Source organism: Lemur catta, chromosome 16 (genome assembly GCF_020740605.2).
Source record: "Lemur catta isolate mLemCat1 chromosome 16, mLemCat1.pri, whole genome shotgun sequence".
Taxonomy (NCBI): Eukaryota; Metazoa; Chordata; class Mammalia; order Primates; family Lemuridae; genus Lemur; species Lemur catta.
Window position 1 is genome coordinate 24,856,360 of NC_059143.1, and position 18,923 is coordinate 24,875,282.

The 18,923-nt window shown below is 33.0% G+C and overlaps 1 protein-coding gene across 4 annotated transcripts in view; it reads right to left on the reverse strand.

Annotated features, from left to right (window-relative positions):
* NOL4 (nucleolar protein 4) overlaps nucleotides 1-18,923 on the reverse strand; it is a 314,990-nt gene that overhangs the window by 201,560 nt on the left and 94,507 nt on the right. For all 4 annotated transcript variants that reach the window (XM_045527469.1, XM_045527470.1, XM_045527472.1 and 1 more), the window contains 3 exons: nucleotides 14,929-15,040; nucleotides 13,922-14,034; nucleotides 9,319-9,451 (listed from right to left, as the gene is read on the reverse strand). In XM_045527469.1, coding sequence (XP_045383425.1) covers nucleotides 9,319-9,451; nucleotides 13,922-14,034; nucleotides 14,929-15,040 — 358 coding nt within the window. The remainder of the gene's footprint in view (nucleotides 1-9,318; nucleotides 9,452-13,921; nucleotides 14,035-14,928; nucleotides 15,041-18,923) is intronic.

Consider the following 18,923-nt stretch of genomic DNA (forward strand, 5'->3'; position numbering starts at 1 on the left):
TCTCTAGGGTATAGCAAGCTACAGACTGAAATCAATAAGTGACATCTCTAAATAAGCACTCATTCATATGAAAATCACTTATGTAATGTGAGTAAAGTATCAGAAGGCAGACTTTTAACTTGAGAAAAGTAGAGCAAACTTCCAAATAATATGACCCAAAATGTAAAAAGAAAATAGTGTTCCCTATATAACCATTTTAAATAAATGCACAACTAAGCATTGTTCTTCTAGACTTAATGCTTTATGAGTAAGCCAAATTGCTCTTTCTTTTCCTGTTTTTGGAAACAGAGAATTACTGCTAAAAAGCAATTGCAATTTCAAATGATTAAATGCATACACATAAACACACATGTACACACCTAACAATATTACAAATGGATTTAACAATCAAAACTTCCTCTAATTCATAGTAACATTCAAACTATCTGTTATCTTTGTATTACTTACACAGGTAGTTTACATTTCTGCAAATTATATTTATAGAGAAACTGCCATGAAGAGAGAGCTTTCTAAAAGATTCATCAGCTTAACTCAGAATAATTAAACAAATTCATCATGTAAATTATTTTTAATATAGCATTAAAACAATTTGAATTAAGAAAAAATAGCAGCATTAAATAATTTTCAAGGATTTTTACGTTCAGAAGTATATGTAAGTTAAAAAATGAGAATAACACTATTAAGAACAGATTCAATTTTGAAGTCAAACGTTTTATTACATTTGTGTAAAAAAAATCAACATCCTTTCAAAAAATTTGTGCTCTATGCAGAATTTCCTAAGCAATTAGAAACAGTTAAGGGAAAACAAACTTGCAGAACAAAGAAAGTGACTTACACAAGACAACATAATCTCACTAGGGAATGTGGTGTTCAGCCAGAAAAACATTTTAATAGCTTTTCTAATTAAAACTTACCATCATAAAAAATTAACCACTGAATTTAATTTCCTACTAAGTATATTGTTTTACATCATTTTTATTAAAAACATGTTTTATTAGATTTTCCAACTAAATTAAATGGTGACTAGTACTCACTTTTATTGCTGGTTTATATGCTGTAATAATTATAAGAAACTATTCTATTCAGCCCCATTAGATGCAATTTTAGTCACAAGCATATTTTTACTAAAGTTTTATTCACATATACACCAGGCAATAAAGGAGTATTTGCATGTGTTTGTGCATGTGTGTGTTCTTAAATTAAATCCAGTTTGTGCAGTGTTCCTAGATAAGACCAAAAACAGACTGTAAAATTTCTTTCACTAATAGAGGGGCATTTTCAAAAGTTATTAAATAACTGTCATACATGACAATTCTATGTATACATAACTAAGAAAACAGAGCTAACTGAAACGCATATAAATGTGCACACTAACCCTCACTGGGTCGGTAACTCAGAAGGCACTGGCCAAAAAAACATTTGAGCATGAACTGCACCCACATGACTTAATCGTCTGTATACTGTTGCCATCTTTTTTTCTCTATTTCAGCATATTATGGGGGTACAAATGTTTATGTTATGTATATTGCCCTTGCCCCACCCAAGTCAGAGCGTCAAGCATGTCCATCCCCCAGACAGTGTGCACCACACCCACTAGGTGTGTATATACCAAACCCCTCCCCCCATCTGCCCGACACCCTATGAATGTTATTACTTTATGTGCACTTAAGTGTTGATCAGTTAAAACCAATTTGATGGTGAGTATGTGTGGTGCGTGTTTTTCCATTCTTGGGATACTTCACTTAGTAGGATGGGTTCCTGCACTATCTTGATACCCCAGAACAGCTGGGTAGGATTGTGAGTAGTATCTTCAAAAGTATGGTCTGGAACATTGGCTTCTCACTTTTATCCCACATGATTGTTTTAGTCATCCCATCTGAGCTGGGCCCCATGAATCTGTATTTATTTTTATAAATTCTCAATGTAGGAGATTCATGCTGCCAGCTCAGCTTATAATCTAAATTAGGACAGAAGAAAAAGTGAAACTCCTACTACCATATCTCTTTACCCACTTATTTATCTCACAACTAGATCTCTATTTTTTAAACTCCCTTTTATGTTTCCACTCAAAAAAGGAACTATGGTCATTTTACAAGAGTACAAGTCAAGATGGATACACACAGTGTACATGTGTGTGCATCATTGCTATCTGAAACAGAAATACATCCCAATCTCAAAAACATTTTGCTTCCGTATCCTTCATCCTACAGTTTAAGCTATTTTAGAGCTTGAACTATTGGATTGAAGCAAATATGGCAATTTTATATGGTTCAACCTAATATGCCACTTTCATGCTTGTATCTCCACTGTCCAACTTATTCTAGGGTTCCGCACATATTTGTTGAATAAATAATGAAATATTGGACCTTTCACCACTTACTCTTGTCCTAAGTATATTTATGGATCCAAATAAGTTACCTTTTAGAATCATATGTCTGAACAGGACATTTGACTCCTTTTTGGCTACCTAGCCCCTGAATATGTTTCCTATTTTGGGTGAATTCTGTATCATATACATCTTAGTGGGAGGCAAAGATTCCCATTATGGAATCTAAAGGGCCCAAAGAATCTTGGAAAAATATTTTTAAATGGATTTCATAATAATGTATTTTAGACTCAGTGTTCTATGGGGTATCATTTGGGAAAGGTGGTCTAGACTAACATGTTATACAAAATACCTACGCATCCCTGGAAGCAGGAAAATAACTCTAGATTAGAGACAAGGATATTTGTTCAAGTCATTTATTCTAGTCTAACTGGGCCTTGAAGGACTAAGTGGACATCAGTGGGATTCACTTTTTCCCCAAGAATATTCAAAGCAAAATACTTTTCTAAGTTTGGAAACCATTTTTTGATATTTTGAACCTGAGAACCACATCATTATTATAAAAAAAGTATAATGTTAGTCAAAGTAAGTAATTCAAATCATTGCAAGCAGAATATTAACCTATTTATCTAAAATAGCTTATACTATTTATATAATAATTTAATTATTTAATTTTTACTAAATTGACATGTATGGTTAATATAATTACCTGTTCTTAGCAGTGAAGACCTAAATGTATTCAAAGTTTACATAGTAACCATGATTGTGTAAGATTAATGTGTACATATATACACACACACACACACACACACACACACACACATGCTATAGTTTAATATTTGTATGTAGGTTAGCCACTAAATTCCAATTCAGTTTTTTTTTCTGCTCATCAAAAATAGCCTGGCTAATTGAAGCACATCAAAACATTTCTATGATACAAATATTATGAGAAAGGGGGAGATTTTCTCAAATTCTGACAAATGAACTATGCATTCCTAAATGATAATAAAATTGTCAAATACATCTTTGAATGAAAAATTTGCCTTGACTATATTTTTTTAAAAGTCCATCATGGCTAGAAGTTGAAGTGAATGTTGCCAAACGAGCTCTTTAAGAGAACTCAACACCCAAGTCATCTCCCTTTTTTGTTCTTTCTAGACATTACCACATCCTTTTGCTTGGCACACAGTCAGTTTGTAAAATTTCTATGCATAAACAAGACATTGATTCAATAAGGAAGTACCAGATACTGCGAAAAAAAAAAATGTTAAAAAATAACTCCATGTTACCCTATTGAGTGAATTGACATATGACAATCAAGGGATATTGATCATGCTCTCCTGAGAGCAATGTTTTCTGTGATGTGACAATCAAAATCATATAAACATGAGGACTAAAATGAAATATATACTTTTTTTCTATTGTAAATCCTTACTTTTAAAGCCAATTCAGCTGACATGCAGAGAATTTAAGAGTATGCCTCCACTTCTCCTTGTATTTCAATTATCTTTTTTTAAAAAAATGCAAAAAAGGAAAAGACATAATTTGTTGTGATTGAAAAACAAAGAAATCTCTTTTGCTAATACCTAATAATCTTTATGAGTTTAAAAAAAACACAAATATTTCCTTACAAAATATCAGTAGTTTACAATAAATGTTAACTCAGAAAAGCAACTAAGATGGTTCTCAGAAAAGCGTCCCTCTATCAACTGAAGTCAAATGCTTATTTTGAATTGAAACTTTTAAGTCTGTGTCTAAACCTGACACTTTGATTTTGCCGATATCCTTTAAAAAATAAGGCCAGACAACAAATAAAAACTGAATCAGCTATTTTTAGAAGGTATGAATTCACAATGAAGAAAATAAGTGATTAAGAAAAGGAAATACTTTTCTGAGCTAATCCATACGGCCACAAAGTTCTAGGATCTGAGATTCAAAGGCAGAAGGTTAAGTGACAAAATTTCTGTTTCTAATCCATCCATTTAAATGACTGCCAGAACAAGGAGATCATTAACAAACCGGTGAATATTTGAATACAGGATGCCTTTAGCTGTTAGGTTGGGGGATGTTTTTTCTTGAAATTCAGTGAACCACAGCCATCCCATAGCAAAGCTTCCTTCATAATTAGCTCCTTATATTCCGGAACATCTTCAAGAACCTATTGCTTTTATGAGTAAATCAAATGTATATAAAACCTTTAAATGATCTTAACCTAATTAGAGGCATTCCTTTAAGTCTGTTAAAAAAAATTAAATAGCTTAACATAGTTTCCTAAAAACCAAAAATGAGAGTAAAATACTTCCTATGCTAAGATTTCAAGTTTCTATGCATTTTTTTACCTTTATGTTTTTAGTGAATTAGGGAAGCATTATCAATTCAAAAAAAAGCTAAAGAAACTGAATATTGCACATTAATCTTGAAGCATTCTTCTCATTATAAATTCTTCCTTTGGGTTTATATTTACTTGACCTTTACCTAATTATCCAGCCTGGGGCAAGACATTTTTCTTCTTTTTCTTCCTTTTACCAATATATATATAATATATATATTTCTAAAATGACACACATTGTGTATTCCTTCTTTCCCTTGATATTTTATGAATAAATTGCAAATTTTCTATAACCATAGTGAAATGAAAATTGAAAAAATGTTCTTTTGCTTTCTATTTTATGTGATACCCAGTAAAGACATTATTATACTACCTGTTATAATTGTGAAAGATTCATAAAAATCACAATATTCTACTTCAATTTCTTTAAATGTCTTAAATTAATTTCTCAATATTCAAAATAGAATTTAATTTAACTTTTAAAATGTTGCATTGTTTAGGTTTTAAATATATTAAACTGGGGTTTCAGTCAACTATTAAAATAGGAGTTCCTTCTACAATTTTTCAGAAGTCTTCAGACACATTCAATCTATGGCTGCAGAGAAAAGAGTTTAACTACCCAGTCAAAATAATGATCTAGATCTACACTGTTTGATCCAGTAGCCACTAGTCATATATAGCTATTTAAATTTGAATTAACATTAGTTAAAATTAAATAAAATTAAAACACTTCCTGATTCACACTAGCCTTATTTCAAGTACTCAACAGCACAATATGGATAATAACTGCTATACTGGATGGTGCAATTATAGAACGTTTCCATCATTGCAGAAAGTCAACTGGGCAGTGCTTCCTAGACTTTCCTCCAACCTCTACTTCCAAAATTTTCTCCATTATGTCTCTTCAATCCCTATCATACTGGCTTCACACATAGACTCTTATTCCCTACCTATACCAGTTGCTTTCAATTTAGGGTGGTTTTGCTCCCAGGAGACATTTGCAATGTCTGAAGATATTTTAATTTGCCACAATTAGGGGGAAGGGTGCTACCAGAATGTAGTAGGTGGAGTCAGGAAGCTGCTAAACATGCTGCAATGCACAGGACATCCCCCCACAACAAGCAGTTATGTGTCAATAGTGCAAAGGTTGAAAAACCCTGTTCTACACTACCCTAGACCGGGGACATATTTGGGATTCTCACCCCAAATTGGATTTGTTATATCATAAGTCTTTACATTCTGACCACTCCCAAAGATTAATGCATGCCATCCACATTGAAAGCAATACACCCCAGGCCAGCCTAGGCCTAGCTCCCAGAGTCCCCAGTAATCTGAGAAAGATAGACATACACTAAAAGTTTTACTACCACAAATTCATATTTTATGGAAGCAGAAATTTCCCCATATCGGTTAGATGAACACTAACCAAAACTGAATGGTATCATATATAATTTTATTCCTTTAGATTGTATGTTACATGAAGGTAGAGACCATACCTCTTTTATATGCTGACAATTACATATACATCTCAGCACACAGGAAGCTCTAAAAGAAAGGTAATGTTGGATGAGTAAAGCAAGATACAGAACAGCATAAATGGCATGGTACTATTTTTGTAAAATAATAATGACAAAATCTTCTGAGTGTGTGTATACAGAGAAAGAAGGGATTATACAGTAGGTTGTCAACATGAGTCACCTAGGAAAGTGCCATTAACAGGGGAAAGGAGACAAGAAAGAAGGAAAATGTATAAAACATGTTACAAGTTATAATTATGATAAAAAGTTATATATTAATAATTTAAATGATGGAGCAGTTAAGAGTTATCTCAAATGGAGCAAATGAAAGAAAAATCAAAAGCATGAGAAGACACATCATTTAATACGGTATTTGCATTCTAGAAGAGAAACAGCTAATAAGTGAGAAAAATAATGTGGTTCCATACAGTGATATGTCCTCTGAAGAATGTTGACAATTAGGAAATAGGTAAAGGAAGATAGTCCTTAGCTCAGGAAAGATGTCAGGGCTTGGATTCATCTGAGTACAAATGGTATTGAAAGTAATTTGATTAGATCTGATCTCCTAGAAAGTGAGCGTAAGGAAGGGGGAGTTAAGAACTGCACTCCAACACCCACAGAACAGAATATGGAAAGGAGCCCATAGACATGAGACAGAAAGCCTATAAGAAAACAAAGGGAGCACTGTCCTTCAGTATCAGTGTGGAGGTAGATGAGGACTGAGGGTTGACCAATGAATGAGGCAACGTGAAGCCTGCTGGAGATCTTTACAAGAAAAGTGAGTGGCATGGCAAGGATGCAAGACTACCTGAGATGAGCCAGAAAGAGGAGCGATGAGGAAGTGGAAATGTGGAGACAACTCTTCCAATGAGCTTCACTGTACAGTGTATTGCAAATGTGGTTGCAGAGAAATAGGACAATGAATGGAGGGACACAATGGGATCTGCTATGGTTTGAAAGTTTCTGTCCTCTCCAAAAGTCATGCTGAACTTAATCCCCAATGCAACAGTGTTAAGAGGTGTCACCTTTAGGATGTGATTGACTCATGAGGGTTCCACCCTCATGAATAGTATTAGGTGCCCTTATAAAAGCGTTTGACAGTGGAGGTTCAGCCCTTATTCATGCCTCCTGTCCCTTCCATCATGTGAGGACACAGTGTTCCTCTCCTCTGGAGGATTCAGCTAAAAGGTGTCATCTTAGACGGGGGGACCAGGCTCTCACCAGAGCCTGAACATGAACCTGAAAGTGCCTAGAGCTTGGACTCCCAGATCTTAGGCTCCAGAACTGCAAGAAATAAATTTATGTTCTTTATGAAGTACCCAGTCTCAGGTATTTTGTTATAGCAACACAAATTGACTAAGATAGGATTAATGGAGGCTTTTTAAAGAGGGTATTTATTACATCATGTTTGTATGCTGATATTAATAATCCACTAGGGTGGGGAAAACTCTGATGAAGCAGAAAGAGAGATCACTGCAAAAAAAAAGTCAATGATGAGTGTGAGAAATAGGCCTAGGTTGGAGAAGGAACACTAGATATGTCATTATCCTCATAGCATACATCAACATATCATGAGAAAACTCTTTCCTCTAAGAGTAATATTTGAAGTTATTCTACTACATTTTATTAAAATCAATATAGATTTAAATTACAACAGCTGTGCCCTAGACAAAGATCCACAATTGGCAATTCTGATCAAGATAACTATGAATTTTAATAATGAGACCTCCTCCTAAATTTATGTTTTCCAAAATTATAGACTAAAAATGATCAGTTTATAACCAGGTAAAATACATAAACAAATAAATGAATAGAGTGATATATATAACTAAAATCATTTCAATGATTCTATCATCTTTATACCACACAATTCCCATTAAAAAAACAAAAAAAGAAACAAAATCTGAGGAATTTCTACTTATGTTTTAAAATAAAAGAGATCATTTATATCTAAACTAGAAGAAATTCATTCTTATAATATTCCCAAATAAATATTTTTTCTATTACAATAGATGTTCCATGATGAAGCAAGTAAAATATAATCTGAAAGTTACCAATAATGCACTACTTTTTTTCTCATAACTCATCCCAACAATGACACCAACATCTTTTAGACTCCTCTGAAATGAGAAAAAGAAAAGTCCCCCCTTTTTTGGTCTTTTTATATGCTTAAAACTAGGGATTTCATAAGCCTTGTCAACATAGAACACAAAGAGCAGCTAAAAATACAGCAATCTTTTGCAACCAGTTTTTAGTAGCAATTGTCAGAGAAAGCAAGGAAAGCTTTTTCCCCCATCTGCAGATATACGGACAAAAGTATATAATCAAAAAGTTTATGTGAACTTGCTAATTACAGAAATAATAAACTAATTTTGAATACACTGACCAATTTCCTTTTATTTATAAACCTTAATTTTCATCCACAATTATCCTGTACTTGCATGCATAATTTTATATTTACAAATATAAAAATCTACAAAGACTGCTGAAAAAACTAGATCTAAAATGTTAACTATCACATCCACTCTCTTTATATATGTAACCAACTTTCCTCCTATCGAGAACAACGGGATGATTCAGGAATCTTCATTAGACCCAGAAATAAGAGATCATGATCTTTTTTTCCCTTAAGAGTTAAATAAAATAGCCCAAAATCACCAAAAAAATCCTCTTATTTATCCAAATCGCTCTGGTAGAATTGTCCTTTAATATCCAGTGATTTTTATTTGCAACTTGTCATTTATGTAAAAGAAAAGCACACAAATTAATCTTTTGATCATCTTTAAACTCTTAGTTCAGTCACAAGAATGATGGCCCAAGAAACCAAAGCTAGAAAATATTATCATAGAATATTGCATTGTATTGATCTAACACATTTTAAGTTCAGGGAGCAAAACATGGGTACGTTTGGATTTTATAACTGATACCTGTTTATAAGTCAGTCTAACACCTTAATTCTGAATACAGCACTTGAATCCAAAAATAACAAAGTGGATGATATAACCTGAATATACAGAGAAAAGTCTCAATAGAAACAGATAATAAGTGGACACAAAAGTTAATAGCTGGTTGTCATTTCAAGGATTCTGACTCACTGTTAGTTTTTGTTGTTCTCTCTGCTTGTTTTTTCGATCTGAAAGGCTTACCATCTTGCTGGCCATGAAGAGTCTGGGGACTTTGCATTCTTTCCTCAAGATTGGAGCTGAGATCAGAGTTCACAGCTGACATCCGCGTTGAATCACTCATATCAAATTCATCACTTTCTATTGAACTTTCATCCTGAAAATGGTTTTAAAATATCATCAAGCATCATAAAATATAATACATTCAAATAATGACCATTTTATTTATAGGGTCAATTAGAGTTTAGCCAGTAAGTAAGCTTTTGCAGAACTCAGTAAAACATGTTACATACTAATAGATGCCTGGAATAACAAATAATGAAATAATTTCTCCCTTCAAAGAATTTTAAGACTCATGAATATTCAATCAATGTATCTATGTACACACAGATTTTAAAGGTGAAATAATGTTTAGGGAGAATGCAGTTTGGGAATTAGCCTGAATAATGAAAGAATGGATTTTTTTTATAGTAAGTACCTTCTAAAAGATTCAATCATAAAATATAACATAAAGAGTTTTGATTAAAAAGATAACATGAAAAGTTTTGATTAAAAACTAAAGGACCTAATAAAATGTTATAAGCAAAAATCTTAGAATGAAGTAAGAAAGATGCCATAAAAATTTTCATTGGCAAACAGGATAGATTCTAATAATAGCCAAACTTACATGTCTAGATTCAAAGTCCGCATGTGATGGAGAGCAAGGTACTCTTACAACACCCTTTCTTTCCTTACAAGTGAATATAAATTGCACTGCAACCACAAAAAGGAGTTCTAGGTAAAATTGTGCAAGATCCATTTACTAAATGTCAGTTCACAAAATGGATAAATTACCAAAAGGCAGGTTTGCCAAATGGCCAATTCATCAAAACCTGTCAAATATTAACTTAAACCAAATCTACAGTATTTTGCTGCAGACATTTCGTTGAAGCAAACTCCTTTCGAAAAACTGATTTTGGAACTAATGGTGTATTTTTGCAGGCGGAAAGGCCTGAGAAACCTGGTTAAAATGTAAATGTTTAATCAAAATCACCAGATTTGACTTTTATTTGTAAATATTTGATCTGAAAGTTCACCACTAATAATTAACATTAATATAATAATTAGCAGCAGAAGTAGTGCTGCTCTTTATGTTGCAGACTCTGCTCTTCATATCTATTTACTCATTTAATGTTTACCATAACCGAGGAGTTAGATACTAGTATTCATTTAACTTTACAGATGAAGAAACTGAGGCACAGAGAAGCTAAATAATCTCTCCCATTATTATACACCAGAACTGAGATTCATATGAAGTCACCCAGGCTTAAGGAAATAGCTCATTTAAACAGCACAAAAGTTGCTATGGTTAGGGAACGTGAGTGTTCTGGTAGACTAACAGATTGGCATTCTGATCCCTAAGTCAGGCCCAGCGGGTCTTGGCGCCCCTCCTTTTTCAAAGGTCTGATCATGTCTAGGTGTACTGAGTAGCACTAGCGCTTCATTAATTCAGCAAGGAAATGCCATCCTGTGAGACCTCTGGGCAATCAGCCACATAGACTTCTCCTGGTGGCGTGCCCTCTCTCTATCAGTATATTATGTTTTCTTCAATTCTAACTTCTAAGAAAACTCAATGTATCTGAAAAAAATATATAGGAGAAAAAAATAAGAGACTTCAAAGAGGACTTCAATGTTATCAGTGTGTACCACATACATGGGTGCATACATACTTATGCACACATAGGTGATATATTAATATTAATAGATACTCATTACATACACTCTATATAGTATCTATTATATCATAACGTTTTAAAGGACATTCTTAGGAGCCAGACTTCCTGGATTCAGATCCATGTTTTGCCACTTATTAGATGTGTTACCTGAAGCAAGTTACCTGATCTTTCTGTGTCTCAGTTTCTTCATCCCTACAATGGGAATAATAATAGTGCCAACCTCATAGCATTAAATGAGGATTGCATGTGTATAATATATTTAGTTAGAACAATGTCAGGTAAACAATAAGCACAATATAACAGATATTGCTATGTGTAATATACAATAAAATCTATAGTATATAACAAGATGCACATTTATTATATGAACATATACAATAAAATAAAATAAATTTAAATATAATGGTAAAGGTGATCAATGTTTATAAATTAGCTGTGTATTCTATATAAACAGATAAACATAGTCTTTATAAGTATTTTTTATAGATATCACAAATAGCTAACTACATGTAATCTGGTAAAATATTATTTCTATGGCATATATATAAATATATATGTAAAATATATACGTATGTGAGAATATGAGTTTTTGTGTGTGTATATTCAAAGAAGAGCTAAAGACAATGATTCAGGTCACAGTTCCTACTCTGTGAAATGTTTGCACAAACTGCAACGGCATATTATGGATAATCAATATACATTTTATCACCACTAAATGACACTCTTGTCACACACTTTTTAAGAAATTTGGACAAGAGACTGGATTTCCACTCTTTCTCTAAACTCCTCTCCTATATTTCTCTTCCTTGTTCATTCTTCCCCAACCATGTTGAACTACAGTGCTGTTTCTATAGCTATCAAACATGCACCTGCCTCAAGAATCTTGCAGTACTATATGTCTCTTACATATATACACACTTTATTTCCTTCATTTCTGCTCAAATGATACGTTCCCAATGAAGCCTTTTAAAACTGTGATCCCTAGTTCTAAAGGGAGTGCCATTCCTGGCCTTCTTTATTTGTCTTAATAGCATTTTGCATCTTCTTATATACCTACATTCATTGTTTTCTTTAATGTCTGCTCCAGCCACTAGAAGATAAGCTTCATAAAAGCAGGATTTTTGTCAGTGTATTCACTGCCTTTCTCCAGGAGTTCCAGATACATAGAAGGTACTGAATAAATATTGGTTGAATTGCTTGGATTAATGTTTATTCAAATTTAAATATAATTTATCACACAAGAATATTTCACTTAAATTCCATTTTAATGTGACTTCCCTTATTTAACCTCTTTCTTATTTTAAATAATCTCAATTTTCTAAAAATTTTGTAAATAATCTAACCAGTCATTCATCTAAATATTTTAAGGACGCGTACATCCAATTTAGTTTTCTTTTCAAAATATAAGCGATTTTCCTAATCTAGTTATAGATGTAAAAGGATCTAATTTCTTTTGTGTAAAATAATTATGATTTTTTAGAATCCAGAAGGGATCAGCATATGTGGGCTGCATTGTTGGCACAAAGTGGATCTTCCTACATTTTGGCCTAGAAATAAACATATCAACATCTAAATGAGCTTCCTACAAATAATCTGACAGCTCTAACTAGTTTATGAGACATTAAAATTTTTTTTCCATTACATAATGAATGGTGGAGATAAATTCTTTTCACTCTCAGGGATGGACAAACTGATATTTTCTTAATTGTCTTTGATGTCTTTAACCCGATGATTTTACTACTATTTATTCAATTATTTATATGTAGCCATCTGGCAATATGTAATATGATACTCTCACTGCATTAATATGGATTATTTTAATGGAGTTTACCCTGAATAAAGTCTGTTAAAGTCAAACAATTTTATAAATACAGCTTTGAGGTTAATCCTGGTCAAATACAGAAAAAAACTAAAACTTTGATTTGAGTTTTATGAATAAAGTGAGCTAAACAAAGTAATTTTAAAAGAATTTAAAGATACCTTAGCAAATCTATATTTGAAAAATAAATATTTAACCACATTTTCTGTTCTAGAGGAATTTCAAAGAGAGAATTTATTAGCCTGAGGACCTGCTCCTAATATAGATAATCTGAATGTTTGTATTAATTAATGGCCATTATCTAGTAAACAAGAATTTACTAAGCACCTATGGTATATCTGCTATTGTTATGTCTTTTGGAGAATATAAAAAGGGCACTTTTATAACTTAATCCCAGCTTTTGAGATACTTCAACCAAAATGGACAGCTAACTAGAATTCTAAAGAATATTCAACAAATATGCATTTAGTATCTTATACATGCCAGCACATTGCTATATTTTCATTATGCAAATTAAGTAGAATAATTTGAAACATCAAAACACCTTCAATTAAGAAGAGTAGTCACCACAAATTGTCTCCAGAAAATACAAAGAAGTAAACAAGCAAATATATAGAATAGCAGTTAACTTAAAAATAACTTTAAAATATATGCAAGATCTGAATGGTGAGACATTATGATACTTGAAATACCTATTAAATCTACTTTTCTGATTGCCAGGCAAAATAGCCTTAACACTCAAATTTCCTTGGAAGCTCACTTATTTGGGATACTTTACTCTGAAATTCTTTTCCCTGAACTTACTAGCATTTTGCAAAGGCTAGCTCAGTGTTGGTCTACTAAGGAAAATGAATCTTTCTCAGGAATGAACATATTTCCACATTACGCTGAGATACATGTGTTAAGACTGGGACTTTGTATCATGGACTAGGAGTCTCTGCCCACTTTCCCCATCTGTGCAACCCTGGTGACATTCATTCATTAAAAAATAAATTACTGACTTCAAAACTCCATCATGCTTAATATGATATTCATGGTTATCTAACTTCATTCCAATTTGTAAGTGATAAAAGCGTAGATGTTTTTATTTTACCTCATCTTGCTGTGAGTTTAGCAGCTGCAGTTTCATGTGCTTCATATAGGCCATGGTAATTGGCATGTTGTAGTCAATCATGCTGGTCACCAAAGTGGGAGGTTTTCCATTATCTGTAATAAAACATTTTTAATGGGTAATAAAAGTGATACTACACTTTACCTGTAATTTCAGAATGATCCAGTTTGTCCAAATTGAAATAGGATTCTGGATACCAAGTGTTTAAAAGCTTGGTAGCATTGTAGATGGATTGTAGAAAAAAAAAATAACTGGTAAGCTTCTACAAATGTGTATTGACACAAATTAGCAGTACAGATAAATTAATTATTTCTAAATACAGAGGAGCTTTTAAATACACTGAGTAACAACGAATAAAGCCAATATGGTGATTAAACCCAATTATTTGTATTTTTCTCTTTTGCTTCATAATTATTTTCTATATGTACTTTCTGAGTGCTAAAGAAATTTTGCCCTTTTTTTTTGGCCAGGCTACTCATCCTCCAACACACAGGAATGAGCTGTCCTACATATATCTCTGAGGTTAATATAATCTCTGAGAGAAAATCATACTTAGGAAAATAATCTAGATAATTTTAATGAAAGTTAAAGCCAAATTAGAATTTTTATGTGAAAAGTTTTAGTGAAGTAACTGTGCATTTTTCATAATTTTTAAAGACAAGGAATTGGTAGATTTAAAAGGACATTGGTAGAAACCAATTTTCTTGCTGAATATATCTAAAACACCATGAAATACATATAATAAATGAAAATTAAAACATTATTATAGGGAAAAATGTCATTTGCCACAGTTGAAACTTTCTTCTGAGAATGGGCACTGAATTACTATGTAAGTGGATATTCAGAATTCACTGCCTCCTACTTGAATAAATGAGAGGATCTGATTTGTTGAACTCTTTCAGTCTACCACGGTATCATAAAAATATGATATATAAATTGCCATTATGAATAAAATTACTTTAAATCTCACTATTTGACACTGAAGCTACCTTTATGATCTGTTCCATCTGGGTTTAAATGCATTCTTTTCTGGCACTCTGAGCAGCTCATTAGAAATCGTGTCACCGCTTCTCGTGGTAGGAAGGCATAGCTCTCTGAAATCTGAAATGATTCACAAAATATAGGTGTTATTATATAAGCTGACTGAGCGTGATTTAACAGAAATGATCATTGTATTTCCAAATAAGACACGTTATTCCATAATGGCAGGAAGCACAATGACAGCATGCACTGCATACCATGCATCATTTCAAGAAATATCTATCCAATTTGATTAGATGTCACTTAATAATAGCCAATAATGTCATGTGGAGAAAGAATTAAAACCACATCTGGATGGGCATCTGTTAATATTTCTGCATTTCTTTTAGGAAAAATAAGCACAGTGTACAGATACCCTAGTAAATTTTCCTTATTATTAAACATTGCCAACATTGTTTTTGTAAACTTACTGCTAGCACGATCAAAATTTTATCCAATTTTACATATATGTTTTAAAATTTAGCCCCAAATAGAAGCAATAAACTTTGAATTTTGCATAATGATCATGTCTTCATTATTGCTTTTCAAAATATTTTAAGAGAGAATAAAAGATAAATTCAAACAGAACTCATGCATATTTTTACTGCAGTGAATCATCCCTTCCACAGAAAATGACACACCTGGAAATGCATTTAGGCCACCTATTTTATTTATTTTACTTCATTTATTTTATTTTATGTTATATATCTTTCATAATATACGTCTAGAATAGCTTACATTGATGGTCAGAGCAGGCTTTTCCTATGCCCTATACAGAGCTTTATTTTCAGAATCACGATCTAGAATCAAGTTAGAAATGAATACTCCCATTACAGTGATTTTGTAAATATCACCTTATCAAAAGCCAAGTTATTTCTCTCATTAAAGCAAATAATCCCTGAAGTGTAACTGATATATTGTCACATATCTCTAAATAAAAGCTGACGCTGACTCAAGCAGTGCAACTAGGAAGCCTAATACAGGATTTTGGTTTTCCACCACGGCACTAACATCGTACGTGAAACACGAGATAAGCGATAGGAAAAAATGAGTCCTAAGTTAACATAAATGCCACAGATGATGTCTCAGGTGCATGTATGGCCATATGAACACTGACATATTTTAAATAGGTAAAAAGGAGGGGAAATATGCACCCAATATATAACTGAGTGTAAATGTGTGCCAATTTCCTTAGTGGTGTTGGAGTCAACTTTTGCTGATCCATGGTGTAGAGGGAGCATGGAATTGAGGAAACTCCATATACCAAGATCCACAATTGTAAAGCTCATTTTCCCCTGAATTTAATATTAAAATCAGTTTGCATTACTAAGCCTACCCCATTGACTCTCAGAGAAGAAGCCATAAGAACACTGATGAGGAAGACTAGGCCTGCAGTTGAAAATCTGCCATGGATGATCCATTTGTAGGTAATTAAAATTCAACTAACTTCATTAGCATTTGAAATATAAAACTTGGAATTTTAAAATATAATTATTATTTATATATTAAGATGTCCAGATTTTCAAAAAAAATACTAGTTCAATCTATGTAGGTATTATGGGAGAAAAATGAGAAAAACAATTTTAAAGTATTTTGTCAAAATATTTTGTATTAGTTATCAAACAAAGAAATATGTGTGTTTATATATATACAATTTAAATTTTCATTTTTATCTCTCGTTCTTTCTTTTTGTATTGAGACAGAGAGTCTCCCTGTGTCATCCAAGCTGAAGTGTAGGGACTTGATCATAGCTCATTGCAGCCTAGAACTTCTGGGCTCAGGTGATCCTCCTGCCTCAGCTTCCTGAGAAGCTGGGATTACAGGCATGCATTACCATGCCCTGCTAATGTTTTATTTTTTGCAGAGACAGGGTCTCACTATGTTGTCCAGGCTAGTCTCAAACTCCTGGCTTCAAGAAATCATCCTGCCTCAGTCTCACAAAGTAAGGCATGAGCCACTGCACCTGGCCTCTCTTTCTCTTTCCATGTACACATATACAAACATCCACATATATAAAACTGATTCCTATTTTTCTATTTTTTTACTGAGGGAATAAATACTTTTACCTGATTTATTTATTTCATTAGAGATCATCATTTTCTGACTCTCAAGAACCTATTTTACAATAATAATTTATAAGTAAAAGTCTAAATGCATGCTCAATCCTTGTATGTTATATCTGAACTCACATGGAGTTAAAGTCCATTGGAACTAATGTGGCTGACTGACAAACTTATTAATAAGCAGGATTTAAGGAGAATACACCATTGGTTTTCATAGAAGATTTCTATCAAATCTTTACTTACATAAAAAAGAAACCTTCCATTGAAAAAAAGGTGAGTGATGGAGTTGAAAAGAAACTCCGTTGGCTTCCATGGTTCTGATGCTCTCTACAATTGGCTCTTCTCTTTATGCTAATAAAGCACTGTGTAGAAATCCCTTCTAGACAGATTTATCACTGACCTGACTCAATATTATGACTGTCTTAGCATCATTTCGCTCCAAATCAATTTTTCTTGGAATCATTACTAATCATATCACATTTCTTTTATAGCTTTACTCTGAAAAACAATTACATGTAGTGGTCACAAATATGTCTGTGTTCATGTATACATGTGCGTGATACAATACAAAATCCCACTTCATATCTTAGAAAAGACTTTTTAATAAAAATTTTATCATATTTTTCTCTCTGGTGTGGTTCTGACATAGTGCTTGGCATGTCACTCTATGCTATAAAGAGGATAAAAGCACTTATTGGGAGATACTTTTCTTGGTGTTCAGAATCTACTCTATGGGGAGACCTGCCAAAGCATCCTACTCCCCTTGAATCTTTCCTTTCCCACAGTTCAGTGAGGCCCGCAGATCACAGTCTTCTTAGGCACAGGGAGGAGAGATCCTTCAAGTAGGCTTTTCACATTTCACACTCATTTGTGAAACATTTTTTCTGCCATGGAGGTTGAAGGGAAAAGTGTTTCCTTTTACTTAATTCAGAATCTTTCCTCCCAGGCCTCTCTGAAATTAAAAGGTCCTCAGATTTTCAGGAGTCAACAAGATAGTGGAAGAATTTATAGCATTTGTCCCCTCACAGAAACATGGATTTAAACAACTGTCCATGCACAAAAATATCTTCACAAGAAGCAAAAAATCCAAGTAAGAGATTAAGGCATCTGAATAGAATATAGATATAAGAAAAGACTCAGTGAAGAAGGTAAGAATGACAGTTTCACCTTTCCCATGTCAACCCCCCCTTAAACCCACGCAACACAGCTTGGTGAGAGATGTCCTCCATATGGTGGAAGAGGAGTGAAGTGAGCACTCAACTTCAAACTTCATGTTGGAACCCCCAGGCCTGCCTTCCATACCCCAGGCTCCCTGTTTTTATATGCAGTTGAAGATAAGTTGTTAACCACTTAAAAGAGCTTGTTATAACTATAGGATGGTTTATTTATGGTTACCCTAAGGTAACCACACAGAAAAAACTTGTAGTAGATACACAAAGCATAAAGAGAAAGAAATTAAAAACCTGCAAAAATAAAAAATTCACCAAATCATAAAGGAAGAGAGCAAGAAAGGAAGAAAGAAACTACAGAACATTCATAAAAGAATTTAAAAAATGGGAATAGTAAATCCTTACCTATCACTAATTGCTTTAAATGTAAATGGATTAAATTCTCCATAAAAAAGAGAGTAGATGAATGGATTAAGAAAAACAAGATCCTACTATACTGCCTACGTGGAACTCACTTTAGGTATAAGGACACACATAGACTAAAAGTGAAAGGATTTAAGAACATATTCCATGCAAATGGTAACCAAAAGAGATCAGGGTTTGTTATATTTATATCTGACACAATAGAATTTTATTAAAAACTATCAGCAATATAATACTAGTGGGGGACTTTAATAACCCATTTTCAACAATGGGATAGATCATCCAGACGGAAAATAAATAAGACTACAG